This window comes from Ursus maritimus, unplaced genomic scaffold, assembly GCF_017311325.1.
Source record: "Ursus maritimus isolate PB19 unplaced genomic scaffold, ASM1731132v1 scaffold_21, whole genome shotgun sequence".
Classification (NCBI taxonomy): Eukaryota; Metazoa; Chordata; class Mammalia; order Carnivora; family Ursidae; genus Ursus; species Ursus maritimus.
Genome location: NW_024424564.1, coordinates 12169884 through 12188429, shown reverse-complemented (window position 1 = coordinate 12188429; position 18546 = coordinate 12169884). Strand labels below are relative to the sequence as shown.

The 18546-nt window shown below is 37.9% G+C and overlaps 1 protein-coding gene across 5 annotated transcripts in view; it reads left to right on the top strand.

Annotated features, from left to right (window-relative positions):
• PTPRB (protein tyrosine phosphatase receptor type B) overlaps positions 1-18546 on the top strand; it is a 107497-nt gene that overhangs the window by 32309 nt on the left and 56642 nt on the right. For all 5 annotated transcript variants that reach the window (XM_008684290.2, XM_008684289.2, XM_008684288.2 and 2 more), the window contains 5 exons: positions 6231-6506; positions 7381-7638; positions 9271-9534; positions 11304-11573; positions 13405-13665. In XM_008684290.2, coding sequence (XP_008682512.2) covers positions 6231-6506; positions 7381-7638; positions 9271-9534; positions 11304-11573; positions 13405-13665 — 1329 coding nt within the window. The remainder of the gene's footprint in view (positions 1-6230; positions 6507-7380; positions 7639-9270; positions 9535-11303; positions 11574-13404; positions 13666-18546) is intronic.

Below are 18546 nucleotides of genomic sequence, written 5' to 3'. Positions count from 1 at the left end.
GAACCAACCTAGTTCTCTGACCTTGATCTTTTGAGTGCTTGGGAGGCTTCTTCCATCAGTCTGACTTCTGTTGGTGGGCATGGCATTCTACAGGTTAGCAAGAAAGACATAAAATCTTATCTGTCCAGACAGAATAAGAGAAGAACAAAGCATAATTTTTTCACCTTCCATTTCCAGACATCAATTTGCTGGAATTCCCCCTAGGAGATAAAGGATAATACTGATGCCTTTCTGATTTTGTAGGACAAATCAAGCCCATTCTCTCTGTATGAATGTGTATCAGTGAAGTTGACTGTATGCCCCTAAACATATAATATGCAAATAAAGTTAACATGATAGTTTTGCCTATAGATTTCCAGGAATTTTTGGTTCGGGTTTTGCTTTCCTTACTTTCATGTGGAGAAACTTAAACACAGAAAAAAAAGGAAACAGAAGAGTGTTATTAACTACCACGTACTCGTCACCTACCTTTAACAGTTACCAACTGATAGCCAGTCTTATCTCATCTGTAGCTCCGCCCACTTCCCCACCCTGTATCATTGTGATGCAATCCAAGCCACCGCTTGATTCCATTTGTACATAATTCCATATGCCTTTCAGAAAGATGAGAATTATTTTTCACATAACCGGAATATCACTACATGCCTAACATTAACAATAAGGTTTAAAAGCACACCTCAAGTGCTCGATCATGAATTTCTACATCGGAGAGGCTTTCTGGGCAGCAGTCTGATTGGCGGGAGAGGTCAAGGGACTTCCCTTTCTGCAGCATTTATGTAGCACTTTAGGTAATATTGAGAAAGCCTCACTTGTTAATACGGAGAATTGGAGTGGGCTGTTGAAGGGTGTCCTGGGGAGGGCGGGGTTCAAGCCTCCGTTGGTTGTCAGGGCTGACGTGCCCCTCTAATGCTCCCTAGACGTGCTTGAGCTTCCCCTGCTTCTCACTCTGGAACACGCTTTCTTCTCTCTGGTTTCTGACTCCCACTTGGACCTTGCAAACTTGCTCAAATTCCTGTCCTTCGTGAAGCCAACCTCTAAGACCTTAGCCCTTGGCTCTCATTCTCCGTTTGCACATTTAGCATTGTGCTGGCCTGTGTCACTCTCAACAGCAAGAACAGCAGCAGCATGAAGACCAATGGCCACTTACGGAGAGCTCACCATGTGCTGGGGCTGCACTTAACATTTACCTCCGTTCCCTCTTAACACTTAGGGCTCTGTGTGGGAGGTGCTGTGCCCTTTTACGGATGAGGAAACGGAGCAGCCAGGAGCTCCAGCAACTTGCTTAGTCACGACTATCAGTGACAGTGATGGGATTTGGACCCGCGTCTAGTCTGACGTCAAAGTCAGCCTCCCTGATTCCACGAACATCGTAAGCGCCTGAGTAGACTGTAGACTCTCAGAGGAGCACCCACCATGTGTTGGTCCCCAGGGCCGAATATGATGACCCTCAAAGTAACGTGGCACCTTACGCTGCTGTGAAGATGGTGCAAATAACTCTGAAAACTGCTTTCTTTACCCTTTCGAGGATATGGGAATTTGGAATGCCCGTTACTACTTGAACTTCGTATCTAGTGTGTAAAGTCGAGAAATCAAATGCCTGTTACTCTGATGAATTATCACAATGTAATACATCATCTTAAACTAAGTCAGGAAGCCAGCCGTAGTCCAACAGCAACAATCACAGAGTGAAAGAAAATTCCCCCTCTATAAATGTATTTCATTAACTACAGATTGTGAGCAATCGCTTTTTCATTTTGTTCTCCTTCCCGTTTTCAAAAACCTGCACAAAACAAAGCAAACCTGTTTGTGGCTGTTGCTCCACCCTTACCTTGATTTCCATGAGAATATTCCGAGTTGTTTTGGATGAACAGTTGATGTTCATTCCATTTTATGTAGAGTGCCACAGAAATGCAGCTTCCCCTCCCCTAGCCTCCCTGCTTTTAACTAGAATAGTATCCCAGTTTCTGTAGAGATACAGAAATGGGCCCTGTCATTACTAAAAAGATAGATCTGTTGGCCTCGAGCTAGTGGTGAAAGATAAGGGGGTCGAGATGATATCCTATTTGAGGTGACCTTGAGTGCCTATGGAGAAACTTAGACTTCATCTCACGGAAAGATGTTGGTGCTGTAAAAAGGAGAGGATGGTGATGGGGAAGATATACAAAGAGGTTATTTGGCAACAGTAGAGGAAAGGGAGGAAATAAGGAAGACACCCAGAAAACTCTGGGAGCAGCTCAGTCACAAGGCAATAGGATCCCAGCTAAAGGCAGTCAGATTAGGGAAACAAAAACGAAGAGTCAAGAAAAATGATTTTTAAAAAAAATCAGAGTAACTTTCACAGTCACAGAATTAGACTTAGGTGTGATTAGTGTCGTTGTTCATTTTATCTCTGCTACAATAGTCTAACCATCAAATGAAAATTCTATAAATTTACCTATTATTTTCCATAGACATCTGGTTTGAGTGTTTTGTTATTACACTGAACATGAATTCAAGACATCGCCCACCCTGGGACAGCTAAGATGTAATAGAAGGAACTTGCAGCCAGGTGTGAGAATCTCAGCTATACTCCTTGTTACGTCTATAACCTAAATGAGTCACTTCACATCTCTGACCTCCGATTCCAACGGAGAAAGTACATTGTAAACTATCAGCTCCTACACAGATATACTGTAATGCTATCATGACTTGGAGAAAAGCTTTTGGCTTTTGGTTTCTCCTTCTAAGTCCCATTTTTTAAAAAGGGAAACAAAGAGGAATTCATTTTGGTTCAGAAATTTAGCTAAACTTCATCCTTTTCTTGAAGAACAGAAAAATTAAGTTGACATCAAGACCACTTATGAAATTATCAGGCTTCCTGATACTGGTAGATTTATTGACATACAGCAGACAAGCGTCACAAAACTTTACATTTGGCATTCCATATTCCACGTTTGTCCGAAACTGAGAAGTACAAACAAAAATGTCTCAAATTTATGGCTAATGATACATTTTGATATATTGATTGAGACTAAATCATCGATTTATGGTTTTCCATAGTTCTCGTAGCTTATCCAACTTCATTAGTTATTCTATACATGAGCGTGATATGTGGGAGAACCAGAAAGGCTGTAAATGCACCTGCAGGCATCGGCATGAATTACCTAAGCCAAGTAGGGTTTTCTAATTACGTGCCATCTGTCATATGATCAAAAAGATTACATGCATACGACTATGTTTTGAAATTGCATTAAAAATCTCTCTTGCATTCAGATAGATATAGATATATATATGAAATTCATTTGTATATCTACCTGAAATTAGCACCCCTTTTGGAAGTACCTAATTTGTTTCTAAGAAAATATTGGAAACTTTCTTTTAATACAGCAGAGTTTTCCTGGGCTTCGATGGAAGAGAAGTCTGGAAACTCTGTAACTTCTGCAGCTTTTGCAGCAATAGTGGACAAGTGCCAGCACAGGACTTTATCGCAGTATAAATGGGGCTTTAAGTGTTTGTTTCCAGTGCAGGTTCTCGCAGCCCAGGCACTTCCCAGTCTCATTGTTCCTTTGTTCTAGCGGATGTACAAAGGATTGACTGTTTTGTTTTCTGGCTCAGAGAGATTAGATAAAGTCTGCATTTCTGAACTTCACCCTCTATGCACGCAACCTTAAAATTCATTTTCTATAGCTTATATTTTGCAGATTATATATGATTTAGATTATACCGACCATACCGTTACTTTCTTTAACCTTTCTCTGGCTTGTAGACATCAGTGACAGTATTGATCTCATTTGGGCTGTCACTGGAAAGCAGCTGTCCCTCCCATCCTTGTCCTTAAAATGCCTCTTCAGCAAAAATGCGTCATCTCAATTGGCTGTGACAAGGTTGTTCTTGAGTTTCGGTGGCTACTAGAATCTCACCGTAGCAAAGTACCTTATTCTCGCCAGGCAACCAAAAAACTTTTTGTGAGGGGAAATTGTGTTCTTTTTTTTTATGATGTCCTTAATTACAGACTATGATGTAGGATAGAAAATTTAGATAATATTGCCCAGAAAAAAAAAAACTACTGTTTTTCCGCAAGAACCTATAAAGAGAATCATCTTGGGAATTTTTAATTTTATCTTAATGGTTCGAAAGTTAGGTCATGGGAATAAACTGATAAGATTTTATCAAGTTTTTGTGTTTTCTTTTAATGAAGAAGGCAATTAAGGCCATTAGTTTAGCTTAAAAAAATTGTATTCCATTTCTGCCTCCATTTTGTCAGTGATTCAGAGGAAACTTTTTTGTGTGTGATCGAGCAGACAGCATAAGTTTCTCTTACTGAGTGCCCGTTTGTGCCAGGTACGATGTGCTCTGCACCCCCTCAAAACACCCGAGAATATAGGTATGGTGATATTATTCTCCCCAGACAGATGGGGAAGTGGAGCCTTAGACAGGGTAAGTAACTTGTCCAGAGTCTCATGACTGACCCACGATGGAGCTGAGGATTTGAACTGAGCTCTGTCTGACCCTAAAGCCCACGCTCTCCACCACGACGTTTCCCTGCTTCCGTGACAGGACCCCCTCCTGTGTACAGAAGTGATAACAACAGCAGCAGCTAACATTGAACACTTGCTATGTGCCAGACGCTCTTCTAAGTGCTCAAGATAAAACAATTTAATCTTCATAAATATCTTGCCAAATAGACAGGATTATTATCAGCATTGCAGAGATGAGACGGCGGCGGTGCAGAGAGGTTAGGGCAATGCCCGGAGTCCACAGCTAGAGAGTGAGAGAGCCAGGTTCAGCCCCAGGATGTCAGTCGACAGAGCCTCCACTCTGCCCGTGAACCTCTGCAGTGCGAGGGTGTAAACCGCACACCTGGCACTTTGGGCTTTCTGAGTTGCTGCTGTCTCGACTTCCTTGTTAGCTGGCATTTATATTATTACAAGTTCTTGTATTATAAAATATATAAAATTATAAAAATGGCTTGTGTGCTTTTTGCAGGATGATGTATACGTCACAGCATAAAACACACAAAAAAGACGTTAGATTGACCATAGGCTGTATTTAGCTTCTGGATGTTCTCCATAGGTGACCCATAGATATAGTCTTAGGAGCTGTGTGGCCAGACGTGCCTTTTAAATACAGAATAAGATTATGTTGTTCCTGTTTGTATTCATGTTAGCCACAAGCAAACACCTTCTGAAAACATATACTGTTCTAAGAAGATTCTAGAATCTGAAGTTGTTTCATAAGCAAAATATAATTTTCCAAGATGTCGATAAGAACTGAGACCTCGATAGCCATGCCACTAAAACACCTGACGTGGCTTTGAGTTTTAGCCTCCAGCATCTTGATCCGACTTTCTAGATCTAGAACCAAGTTGGATTTCTGAAAATTACTCATATGTAAATGTCTCTCAATGTTGCTCTTCCCTGCATTCAGGGTAGGGAGAGACTTATTTCTCTGGTGGTCCCACTGCATCATAGAATGGCGGATCCCTAAACACTGTTGACTTAGTTCCTAACCCAGGGACATGCTGTTCATCCTATTTCAAATTCCACAGTGAAGATTCACGGGAAATGGGAACTAAGAGTTCTCAGACTCACCCATGAGAGTTGGAACTAAGTGAACAGCTGGGTGCAGGACCAACCCCTTCCACCCTCTCTGGAGGCGTCAGCAGCTCCAAATTGTCCCGGAACTCAAGCTGAGAAAATCTAAGGACATAGGGAATCCCACCTGTTGGGAGAATTTATTTTGATGAGCAAACCTAGGCTAGGCTCATAATCAGGTCTCTATCTTTATGGTTTTCTGATATTTAAAAACAACCTAAAGTTGTATATTTTTACCCCCCAAATCCACAACCTAAAAAAGAAAAAGTTCAGTACAAATTTCAAACTTATTTATTAATATCTGTATTTTCTGTTGAGATTTTTAGTATTTATCCAGGCATAGCCTGGATGTTTGTCAGTGTGTGAAAAGTGCTAAACTTGCAAGCCCGAGAAAATATAACCTTACTTGGAATTCTAAGCTCAGAGCTGTCTTAACAAAGAAATTTTATTAGAGAAAGAAGTTTCTATGACTAGTAGCTGAGTGGATTTCTTTTTTAAATGGAATGATAAGTTTGAAAGTGGAGTAAAATACCAATTTGTTTCATGGGCAGCAGATTCTTAAAGTTTTTAAGGAAAATGAATCTGGGTTCCCACAAACTAACATGTATTTGCAAAAGTCTTTAAGCCATGTTCTCTTTTTGGATTTTCGTCTTGCAGATCCTTTACCTCCTGCTAAGTTTGAAGTCAGTAAAGAGAAGACAACTTCAACCAGCTTGCATGTTTGGTGGACTCCTTCTTCTGGAAAAGTCACCTGGTATGAGATGCAGTTGTTTGACAATAACCGAAAGATACAGGAGACCCAAATTCAAGAAAGTACTTCATGGAACGAACATACATTTTTTAACCTCACTGCTGGTACTAAATACAATATTGCCATCACAGCTGTTTCTGGAGAGAAACGTTCCCTTACAATTTATACCAATGGATCAACAGGTAAGACCTGCTTACAGATAGTTGAGTATTGAATCGTCTAGGCTCCTTTTGGAATTACATTAAAATTGAAGAGGTAGAAGTAAGAATGCCCCCAGAACCAAGATGACAGATAGGTAGGTAGATAGACAGATAGACAAATGTTATACAGTACAGTGGGAAGACTAGACTAAAAATAAGGAGATGTGGCTGTGTGGCTAGCTTGCCAGGTGATTTTGAATAAGTCTGGGACCTCTCTGGGACTGGAATTTTCTCCAAAATGAAGTAGATGTTTCCTGATGACCTTCCTAACTCAAATCTTAGGCAACAACATTTTTCTGCTTCAGTTTCTGAGTTTGTGTCATAAAACTTATGTTTAAGTGTTTTCCTCCTTTGTGTACTCTTCTCATAATATCAAGTCATGATGTTTCCTAAATATTCCTACATCTGGAACAGGTTTTTGCTTACACCCACCCATCGCGGTATCAATAACACACTTCACCTCCTTCCCGGAAGTACTGTCCTTCTGGCCATGCTCTCTTCTCTCATTTTCTCTCCTGATTTATTGCTATCTTTCTGTTTTTCATCTTCCATCACTCTTCCCTTTCTTTTCTCTTTGCTGCTCTGCCATATCATACTTCATTGGCAAAAATTACCTTAATACCTATTAAGTGGGGGAGAGACACAGGTAAACTCTGATGTAGCTTTAGATGTGGACTTTGAAAAGACCATTAATACAGATTCCAATGAAATTTCAAGAGTGCTGTTGTCATTACTTAGTACACAAATTAGATGTACAGAGAAACATACAGGAATGTCTGATTTCGAATTAAATGTGTCTATGTCTTCTCTAAGGAAATTATAAATGACCCTTTGGAAATGCATTTTATTTACCTAGTGCCATCCCCGGTGAAAGATATCAGTATTTCAGCAAAAACCAATTCTCTCCTGATTTCCTGGTCCCATGGCTCTGGGAATGTGGAAAGTTACCAGCTGATGCTGATGGATAAAGACATCCTAGTTCATGGCAGTGTCGTGGACAAACATGCTACTTCCTACAGTTTTCACGGACTGACACCTGGCCACCTCTATAACCTCACCATTGTGACCAAGGCTGCAGGGCTGCAAAACTACAGATGGAAACCAGCTAGGACAAGTAAGTTCCATCAAAACTAGCTGAAAAAAAACAAAGCTCACATCAAAGAAATGTTTAATAACCATGGCTTATTAAATTATTTGAATAATGGTAATAGGAGACAAATTGAAATTCATATATTATAGAAGGCCCTTAAGATGCACCCACTTTTCTATTCAGAGAAAGAGGGACTCCCTTGTATTCTAAATTTTAGACTAGCCTGAAGTAGCAAAGTTAACCACTTTGATATAGTTTTAGCTTATCTTTTTAGTATTCCGACCTCTTTGATAAGGATTCCTACATCCTTCTCTTAAATAAGCAACCACTCTCTTTGTGACATTACTCACAATGAGCCAAAATTACTTTTCTCAGTGCTATACAAAGATCTGTGTCTGTGAAACAGCCATTTCTTAAACCCCGTGTCCAACAAAACATGTCCTGAGACCCAATACGACAGAAGCTGTTCTCACAGCCTGACATAGCTGGATAAACTAATCTGTGCTAAATTTTAATGAATAATTTAGTGAACATTCATTCACTCATTCATTCATTCATTCATTCAGTATCTATTGAGTGCAAACTGTATGCTAGGCATCATGGATATAACAGTGCCCAAGAAGGCTGAAGTCTTTGCCCTTATGGAACTTACATTCTAGTAGATTCTAATGCTTCTGTTGGGTCTAATGAGTTAATAAATTCCCTCTCTTGGTAAGCTTAAGAGAAACTTTTAAGAATGTAGTGCCTTAGAAATTACTCTGGTGAGGGGAGCTCTTGGAACTACAAGAGATTGATGGGAAGGATATTTGGGAGCACCTGTACATTTACATATCTTCATATCACATCTCAAAGATGTATAGCCATTCCAAAATAATGTACCATATATGTTGGGGCACCAGGATGGCTCACATGATGGTGTATGCAACTCTTGATCTCAGGGCTGTGAGTTTAAGCCCCATGTTGGTTATAGAGATTGCTTAAAAATAAAATCTTTTTTTAAAAGTACCTGATATCTTAAGAATTATTTACATATAGCAAGAGCAAATTACACTTCTCACTGGCCTATGCAAATCAGTGTGCTATGCCCATTTTTAAAATGAAACATTAATTTTTATTTTGCTATTAGTGAAGCCCAAAATTACAACATAGCCAAGAGGTAGAAAAAAATATTCACTAAAGTGTCTTTCTTTTGTAATTATTTTCCTTTGATGAAATAATGACACAACTCTTGAGCTATAACTTTATCATGATTTTATATGAAAGATAAAATATTTTTAGCATGCAAAATTCTATGGTGGCCAATCTATTTGTTATGTACTTGCTATTATGAAATACGTAAAGATAGGAAGAAATTAGGCAGATGACAGACTTCTTTGAGCATTCCAAGACCTCATTGGCCAGTAAGGATCCCTAGGCTCAGTGAGATAGACAGAGCTGTCCAGGGTTGCCCAGCTGACTAATGGCCAAGTTGAGCCAGAATCCAGGCTCCTGACTCTTTTCCACCAGCCAGACAGTCTTTCTTTGATTTTGCAGTATTCTTTGTGCTCATGAAGTTGTTTCCTTCTTGCAGGGATTAGAATGCAGGTCAAAATTTGGCCATAATAAGACAGGTACAATATCCTGAGTTAAAGTGTCTTTTCCTTTCTTCCTATTTAGCCCCCATGGAAGTCTCAAATCTAAAGGTGACAAATGATGGCACTTTGACCTCTCTCAAAGTCAAGTGGCAAAGACCTTCTGGAAATGTGGATTCCTACAACATTACCCTGTTTCACCAAGGGACTATCAAAGAATCCAGAATATTAGCACCCCAGGTTACTGAAACCCAATTTAAAGATTTAACCCCTGGACGACTTTATCAAGTTACCATCAGTTGTGTCTCTGGAGAATTGTCTGCTCAGAAGATGGCAGTGGGCAGAACAGGTGAGTGTAGGGCTCCAGAATATTCCGTGGTTGCCCAGATTATTCTCTGATCCATCTTAGAACAGAACAAAATAAATTATAAGAAGACTACTTTTCCAATTTGGGAAATATGGTCTACATAACTGAGGGTGCCTATGGACCAGAGCCCCGTATACAGAGTGAAATAGAAAGTTAATTGCATTCATATGAGTTATTTAAGCAGATGTGTTTGGAGTGATTCCTGAATGATGTGCATAACTGGCTCTGCCCCGTGCTATTTCATGTCACACCACTTCAACAGTATAAATGCATTAGCATCGATACTAATGGATAAAACATTTCTGACCAACTCTTATAGTGAGAGCCCGTTAGCACTTAACCATGTTTCCCATGAATTATTTTATTAATTTATGTCACCAAATATTTATCCAGTGCCTACTATGTATAAATTACTGTGCTATGAGTTTGGGAAGTTGTTAAAATGTCCGGGTTCAGCAAACTACACCCTTTGCCAGTATGGCCTGTAACCCGTAGCCCCAAGCCAAGAGTGGTTTTTACATATTTAAAAGATTTTTTTTAAAAAAGAAAAAGATAAATATGAGACAGAGACCATATGTGGCCTGGAAAGCCTAAAATATTTACTTTGCCAACCATTGCTTTTAAGGAAGTTACATTTTAAACAGACAAATGCAGACTATACACACAAAAAATAAAACCAGTATACTTTCGTAAGAGTAATTGCATTGGTATTGCCATGTATCAGGTATTAATCACTTTACACCATTATCATGAGAGAGGTTCTGTTATTATCATCATTTTACAGATAATTCAGAGAGATCAAATAACTTGTCCATAGTCATCCAGCCAATGCATGGTAGGGTTGGAATTTAAACCAGAGTGTTTAATTCCAGAGTCCATTCTCTGTGCTGTTAGAGATTCCAAGTAAGAGCCATATGGTTAGAAAAACAAGAGAACAAAATTCTCGTTCAGAAAATCAGTAAAGCTTCTCGGAGGAAATGGGCTTTAACTGGATCTAAAAAAATGTGAGGCTCCAGAGGCAAGCGAAGAGGGAAAAGAGGGAAGGGCTTTTGAGGTGGAAGGACTAATATAAGCAAAAGCTTGGAGGCAGAAGAGCCCAGGATACTTAAAGGTCTGCAGAACATGCAACTGGAGGCCAGCATTGGAGAGAGGGGGAAGCAGGGAGGGCGGCTGCAGGGAGTAGTCAGAATCAAGACCAGAAGGATATGAGCTCTGATTTTGGAAAGCTACAAATGCCACACCCAGGATTTGATGTTTTATTCTGTTATAAATGGAGAGAGCTTGCATGTTTTTAAGCAAAGGAATAATTAGACCAGAGCTATATAGCAAGAAGATTAATCTTGTCAGTTGGAAAAGGGAGGACTGTTTCATGACCACAACATGCAGTGTCTCTACCAAAAACAGAGAATTCATCAATGTCAACATCATTACAAGCAACATCAGTATTGTCTCTAGAGCTGGTGTGCAGTCAATGAAACACAGCGCTCATACCGCTAGGTTATTAACAGTGTTACAGAAGATCGCATTACTGATATATTACCAAGATGATTTTAGCATATATTTCTTGAATGTCCGATGTCTCCCAAAATGAGGAAAGAATATTCATTTGCAAGCCACAAACATCGGAGGGGATAGAAATGTTTTGAATTGCAGGTATTAGGTCTCTTATCTACTGTCGCCCATGAAAAGTGAATCAGTATCCTTACTTTTGGTTTTTAGAATCTCCTTTTTGACATCATTTCACCGTTTAGTTCCAGAGAAAGTCGGGAACCTGGAGGTAAACAGCAATGGTTCGATACGGTCCCTAGTAGTGAGCTGGTCGCCCCCTGCTGGAGACTGGGAGAAGTATCGTATCCTGCTCTTCAATGATTCCGCGGTGCTGCTCAACATCACCGTGGGAAAGGAGGAAACACACCATACCATAGATGATGTGGGGCTCATACCGGGAAGGCAGTATGAAGTAGAAGTCACTGTTGAGAGCGGAAATCTGAAGAATTCCAAGCGCTGCCAAGGCAGGACAGGTAAGCAAATATGAAGGGGTTAATGACTGCTGGAACCTGAACTTGGTCCTTCTCCCAAGTAACCCAGGTAGCTGTCACTGTCGACCCCCCACCATGTTCCCTGAATTTGAGATATTATAGACTTTTAGACTGAATTAGTTTTGGTAATGTTTAATTTTATCAAATTAGAACATGAAAAATTGCTTCAACTAGTAAGTCCATTATTTTATAAAAAGAAAGACATTTTAAACACCAAAAGAATAGGAAGAAAACGATCAGAGAATCTTTCCCACAAAAGACAAAAGACAGTTGACAATTTTTTTGCTAGTGATCCGTGCTAGAGAACTATTGCTTTGACCTAACGTTGACTAATGAGGAAATTTCATGTACCAAGGAAAGGTTATTAAAGGGAAGAGGGATATATTTGGATTTTAGGGTAGAGGAGAATGAAGACCCGGAGACATGGGTTTTGGTATTCTTGCTATCACCACTATACTGTAATTCCTTGGACAAGTCACAACCCCTCTGAGTCTGTTTCCTCAACTTTCAAATAAGAGAACTGTCCTTCCAAGCTCAACATTTCTATGACATGGAATACTCCATACTTGGAGTGAAATTCAAATATCTTCTCTCTTAGTCTTGCCTGATGATAAGGAAATAACTACTTTGATTCAATGTTCTTCTTAGAAGACTGTCAAAGAAAAGGACCAAGACACCTCTTTGGGTTGCCGACTGAGTCTTCCAGTCATACCTTCATTTTCCAAATATTAATATCCCTTGGATAATGATCAAAGACTTATATAAGCTTAAACCAAGCTACTTTTAGCATTTCACAGAACACGCATCTATGTCCTCTCCAGTATTTTATCTCATTCACCTCAAATAACTTGGAATACTGTCAAGAAACAGTAGAGGCTCTCAGCATGTTGGTATAATTATCAGGAAAACTTTTCTTAAACTGTACCTCTAGGTGAATAAGGTTGGTTGAAGTAGGCTTTGATGTAATAATCCAATTCATTTCAATATATTAAAGAAGGAAAATACAGATTTAGGGACTCAATTAGAATGGAATTACAGAAAATTTCTTTGATGCAAAAGTCAATATAATTTTACACACTTGATTCTTCCATAATTTTGTTTCCTTGTTGTTTTGTGGGACCAGTACTTCACTCTTAGCAATGTCTCCTAGAAATTGTAATAATAAAACCTTTTAAAGAACTGGAAACAACTTTAATTCTTTGGATAATGGGAGTCCTTAATCAGATGGGAGTCCTTAATTCATGGATACCTCAGTGTCCATTTCTCAGAAATGAAGAGAAGAAGCACTTTGTCTTTCCAATCTAATGGGGTTAAAAAATATTCCTAACTTAATCTAAATGTCAAGAATGGACCTTTCTCAGTGGTTTTGTGGATGACACAATTGAATCAAATATTTTCATATCATAGAATTCATATGAAGCAAAAAACACTCAAAGTAATATGTGGTCAAAAACAAATGACCCAGGAAAGCATTTTCCAATAGTATTCTTTTGAATCCTTCTTTCTGGATAGGTTATATAAACAAAATTTGGAGTGCCTGGATGACTCAGTCAGTGGAGTATGCAACTCTTGATCCCAGGGTTTTGAGTTCAAGCCCCATGTTGGATGTAGAGATTACTTAAAAGTAAAATCTTTAAACACACACACAGTTTTTGTGATTAGTTTTTTTTCTTTTTCCCTTTTCCTGAGAGCTCATACACATTCAGAAAAGAAATACCGAACTAGAACATTCCTGTGGTTGGAAGAGAACAGCTCTCTAAGAAATACTCGAGTGTTTCTGAGTCAAATAAGTGCTCCATTGCTTTTTCCTTAGTCCCCCTGGCTGTCCTCCAGCTTCGTGTCAAACATGCCAATGAAACTTCACTGGGCGTCATGTGGCAGACCCCCGTAGCAGAATGGGAGAAATACATCATTTCACTAGCTGACAGAGACCTCTTACTCATCCACAAGTCGCTCCCCAAAGATGCCAAAGAATTCACTTTTACTGACCTCGTGCCTGGACGAAAATACATAGCTACAGTCACCAGTATTAGTGGAGACTTAAAAAATTCATCTTCAACTAAAGGAAGAACAGGTAATATTGTTTATAAATTTTAGACTTTAAAAAGTATCTTGTCTACTGAATTCTTTAATATTTAATTTATAAATGTTCATTAAATGCCTTTTATGTGTGGGTCATTGTTTTATGAATTTTTTCTAGTGTTTGTTTTCTATTATAATAATTTCAACTCTTTGTCAGTTGTTTTGTTTTTTAATTTGTTTGGTTTTATTTTGAAATGGAAGCAGAGCAGAGAACAACTTTTCCAAGGAGTTTTGCTGCAAAGGAGAGCAGAGAAATAGGGCATTATCTGAAAGAGGAAGTATGTTTGAAAGGAGGATTTTATTTAAGGATAGAAGAAATAACAAGTTTTATGCTGACAGGAATGTTCTAGAAGAGAAAGGAGTGGTGATGATGTAAAGAGAGAGGAAGAATTGCTGCAGTTATTCTATGAGTAAGCAAGCTCTGAGATCTAGAGCGCAAATGAAGGAATTGGCTTTAGAAAGGAGCATGGATAGTTTAACTTTAGGGTCAGCTGGGAAAAAAAGAATATTGCATGCATATGCCAGTAGGTAGATAGATGTAGTGGTGGGCAATTATCCTTTGGTAACGCTCTTCTCTTTCTCAGTGAAATAGGAAGCAAAATCATCATCAAAGACTCCCTTTTCCAATTTCTATATTATTGTTGTCCTGTATTTTATTTCTCTCTCCTTTTTTAACCCCACATAAATTTACCATTTATCTTCTCATCTTTCCTTTTTATATCTTGCAAGTTCCATTTGGGATTATTTTCCTTCATTTTGGAGAAGAGTCTTCAAATTTCTTTTCTTTTCTTTTCTTTTTAACATTTTACTTATTTATTTACTTGAGAGAGAGAGGGAGAGCAAGCACAAGTAGGGGAGGGGCAGAGGGAGAGGAAACCTGATGAGCAGGGAGCCCGATGCGGTACTCAATCTCAGGACTCCAAGATCACGACCTGAGCCAAAAGCAGACGCTTAACCAACTGAGCCACCCAGGCACCCCCAGATTTCTTTATTAGCATTTTTAGGGACAAACTCTTTACACTTTTGTTTTTCTGTTTATGTCTTTATATAGCTCTCAATCTTGAAAGATATTTTCACTGGGTTACAATTCTATGTTCTTTTCAGAAAGAAAGAAAAAGAAAGAAAGAAAGAAAGAAAGAAAGAAAGAAAGAAAGAAAGAAAGAAAAGAAAGAGAGAAAGAGAAAGAAAGAAAGAAAGAAAGAAAGAAAGAAAGAAAGAAAGAAAGAAAAGAAAGAGAGAAAGAGAAAGAAAGAAAGAAAGAAAGAAAGAGAAAGAGGAAGAAAGAGAGGAAGAAAGAGAGAGAGAGAAAGAGAGAGAGAGAAAGAGAAAAGAAAAGAAAGAAAGAAAGAAAGAAAGAAAAGAAAGAAAGAAAGAAAGAAAGAAAGAAAGAAAGAAAGAAAGAAAGAAAGAAAGAAAGAAAGAAAGAAACACATTGAAGTTATTATTGTAGTCTTTCTGGCATTTATTCTTGCTGTTGAAAAGTCAGGTGTTAGTTTAATTTCTCCTTCTCTCTGGGTAATCTGTTTACTATGACTGCTTTTAAGATTTACTCTTTGGCTTTGATGTTCTGTTGTTTATAGTAATAACCTACATATAGACTTCTTTATCTTGCTTGAGATCATGATGATTTCTGTACTTGCAGATTATTATCTTTCATCAACCCTGGAAATTCTCAGCCATTAACTCTCTGATAGTGTCTCTTACCTTTTCTCTAATCCCTCTCTGTTCTCCTTCTGGTAGTTTAGAATATCTATTTTTTTTTTCATATTTTCCATTTGTATTTGTTCTCTGGGCTATAGTCAGAATAATTTCCTCAAGCCCTGTGTGTTAGTTCCTTAATTCTTTCTTTAGCACTGGCCAATCTTTTTTAAATCCATCCATTGAGTTTTAAGTTTTAATTGTTAATTTCTTCACTTTCGGACATTCTTTTTGGCTCTCTTTCCAAATCTGTTTTGTGCTCTGTTGCTCTTTAGTCATATTTCCATTATCCTCTGTTATTCCTATCAGTAAATAAGCCATTGAGTGTGTTAGTTCCTTAATTCTTTCTTTAGCACTGGCCAATCTTTTTTAAATCCATCCATTGAGTTTTAAGTTTTAATTGTTAATTTCTTCACTTTCGGACATTCTTTTTGGCTCTCTTTCCAAATCTGTTTTGTGCTCTGTTGCTCTTTAGTCATATTTCCATTATCCTCTGTTATTCCTATCAGTAAATAAGCCATTTTTATTTTACCTTCTATGTCTAATAATTAAAATACCTGAAATCTTCAGGGGTTCAATCCTGTTGTCAATTGAGTTTGCTGCCTTTTGCTCATGGTGTTTTACTTCCTTAAGTGTTTGTGATTTTTCACTGTAAACTCATATACCTTGGAAACTTACTCTGTGGGAATTCTTTGACACCTTGTTTAAAGGTAGGTTTTAGAAAGAATTTTCTTTTCATTTGATTCTTTGAGATGCACAGGACTGCAATCAACCCAGACCCATTTTAATCTAAACTGTCAACTTGAGGTTTTTTGATCACCCAGGTTTTATGAATTTGGGTTGCAAAGTCACTGAAACTGTTTTGAGGTTATGAATTCTCAGGGGAATTTTTTTTCTCCACCCAGTGCCAAGGAGGCTGGGGTGACATGAGAAGCAGAGAGGGAGCATTTATTTCAGTTACACTTAGAATGTAACCTTTCAGGATCCAATGTTATTCAGGGTCACCTGTGAGGTTCCTTAGTTTGGGAAAGTCCTACCCTTTACCTTCTATTTCACAGATCCTGCAAAGCTGTAAAATCAAAGCTTAAATTTATGTTTGAAAGATGTCCTCATGATGAAAGTATGCTTCAGTGAACCGATTACCTATCACTTACTCTTAAGTGAGAATTCCCTGAGAATTCTTTACATTCTTGTCAACTCACTCATACATTTACATTTTTATATTTTATCCAACACATGTAGTTGTGTTTATTGGGGGTATGAAGCCCCCTATACTGCAGGAATTGGAAGTCTGAGGAACTCTTTTAGTCTTAAGATCATTTTCATCATTCCCAACATTCACATTGCTGGGCCATATGGTAAGTGTATTTTTAACTTTGTAAGAAACTACCAAACTGTTTTCCAGAATGGTTGTAAAATATTACATTCTCACCAGCAGTATATGAGATTTCCAGTTCCTCCATAATGTCAACAGCACTTGGTATTACAAGAGATTTTTTAAGCCATTCTAATAAGCATGTAGTGATATCTCATGTCGTTGTCATTTGCCTTTCCCTAGTGCCTAATGGTTTTGAACATCTTTTCATATGCTTATTTACCTTTCAGTTATCCTCTTTGAGGAAGAACATATTTTCAAATATTTGTCCATTTTTTGATGGGCTTGTTTGTTTTTTATCATTGAATTTTGAGAATTCTTTATATTCCAGATATTAGTCCATTGTCAGAAATGTGTATTGAAATGGTTTCTCTCAGACTGTGGTTTGTCTTTTGATTAATTTATTAGTATATTTCACAGAACATAAGTTTTCTATTTTGGTGTCCAGTTTTTCAGTTTTTTTCTGTCATGAACCATGCTTTTGGTGTCATATTGAAGAAATTTCTGCCTTACACAAAATCATGGAGATTTTCTCCTAGAATTTTTATAGTTTTGGGTTTTTAATTGAGGTGCATAATGCATCTTGAGTTCATTTTTCTATGTGTATGAGATTTGGGTTAAGATTTATTTCTTTGCATATGATCATCTAATAATTCCAGCCCTTTTGTTGAAAAAACTATTCTTCCTCCACCAAACTGCCCTCACATCTCTATAAAAAATCAATGGACTCTATATGTGTTGGTCTATTTCTGGACTCTCATTTCTGTTCCATCGATCTATGTGTCTATCTTTTTGCCAGTATCACACTGCCTTCATTATTGTAGCTTTCTAGTAAGTCTTGAGATCAGATGATCTCCAACTTCGTTCTTCTTTTTCAAAATTATTTGGCGTATTAATGCCTTTGCTTTCCATATGAAATTTAGAATGAGAATTGAATCTTCTGATTCCTGTACAGTAGAATTTTTCATGAGTGTATTTATCTTAATCCAAAAGTCAACAAATTCTAAGAAGGATTGTGCCAAAGTTCCAATTCTTTTAATTACCATAATTCAGGGAAGAGGCACAAAGAAGGTATATGTTGATCAAGTGCCAGCTTCAAGATCTATGTAAGAGATTTTTTTAATGGGTAGGTTAGAAATCACAATAGTTGCTGATTAGGAAAAAGACACAAGCTCACAAGTTAGACAGATCAGGCTTCGGACTTCGGATGACTATTTGTTAGCGCTTTGATAATAGGCTAAGTTACTTACGTAGTATGGTCTTCGGTTTCCTCCTCAGTAAAGAGAATGATTAAATCAAATTTATCGAGTTTTGAATGAGTATCAAATAATGTAATTTCTAAAAACCATAGAGTCCATCACTGGCACATAGCAGGCACTCAGTAGTTATCACTCTAGTTGTTATGGTTGTCATTATTATTATTATTCCTATTACTTTATGATAATATAATTTATACTATTGTAGCATTTTCATGTATAATAATAATGGTGCTCTTGTGAATGTGCCAGTAAAGAAGTAACCAGCTTTCTAAACTACAACCTAATCATCAGGTTGAAGGGATTTCCCAATACCACCCCATAACAACCTACCTCGGGTAGGTAACGTGGCTCTCGGTTCTCATGGGATAAAAACAGATAAAATCACACGAAGTAAGCAATATTCAAAAGTAACATTCCTTCACTATTGAAAATGTAAGTTCAAAACTACTTTATAGGTACACATCATCTCATCCATGGATCTGAAGTAATTTTGATTTCCTATATAAGCAGCTTCTGTATGGGAGTAGTTTGCCACAGGAAA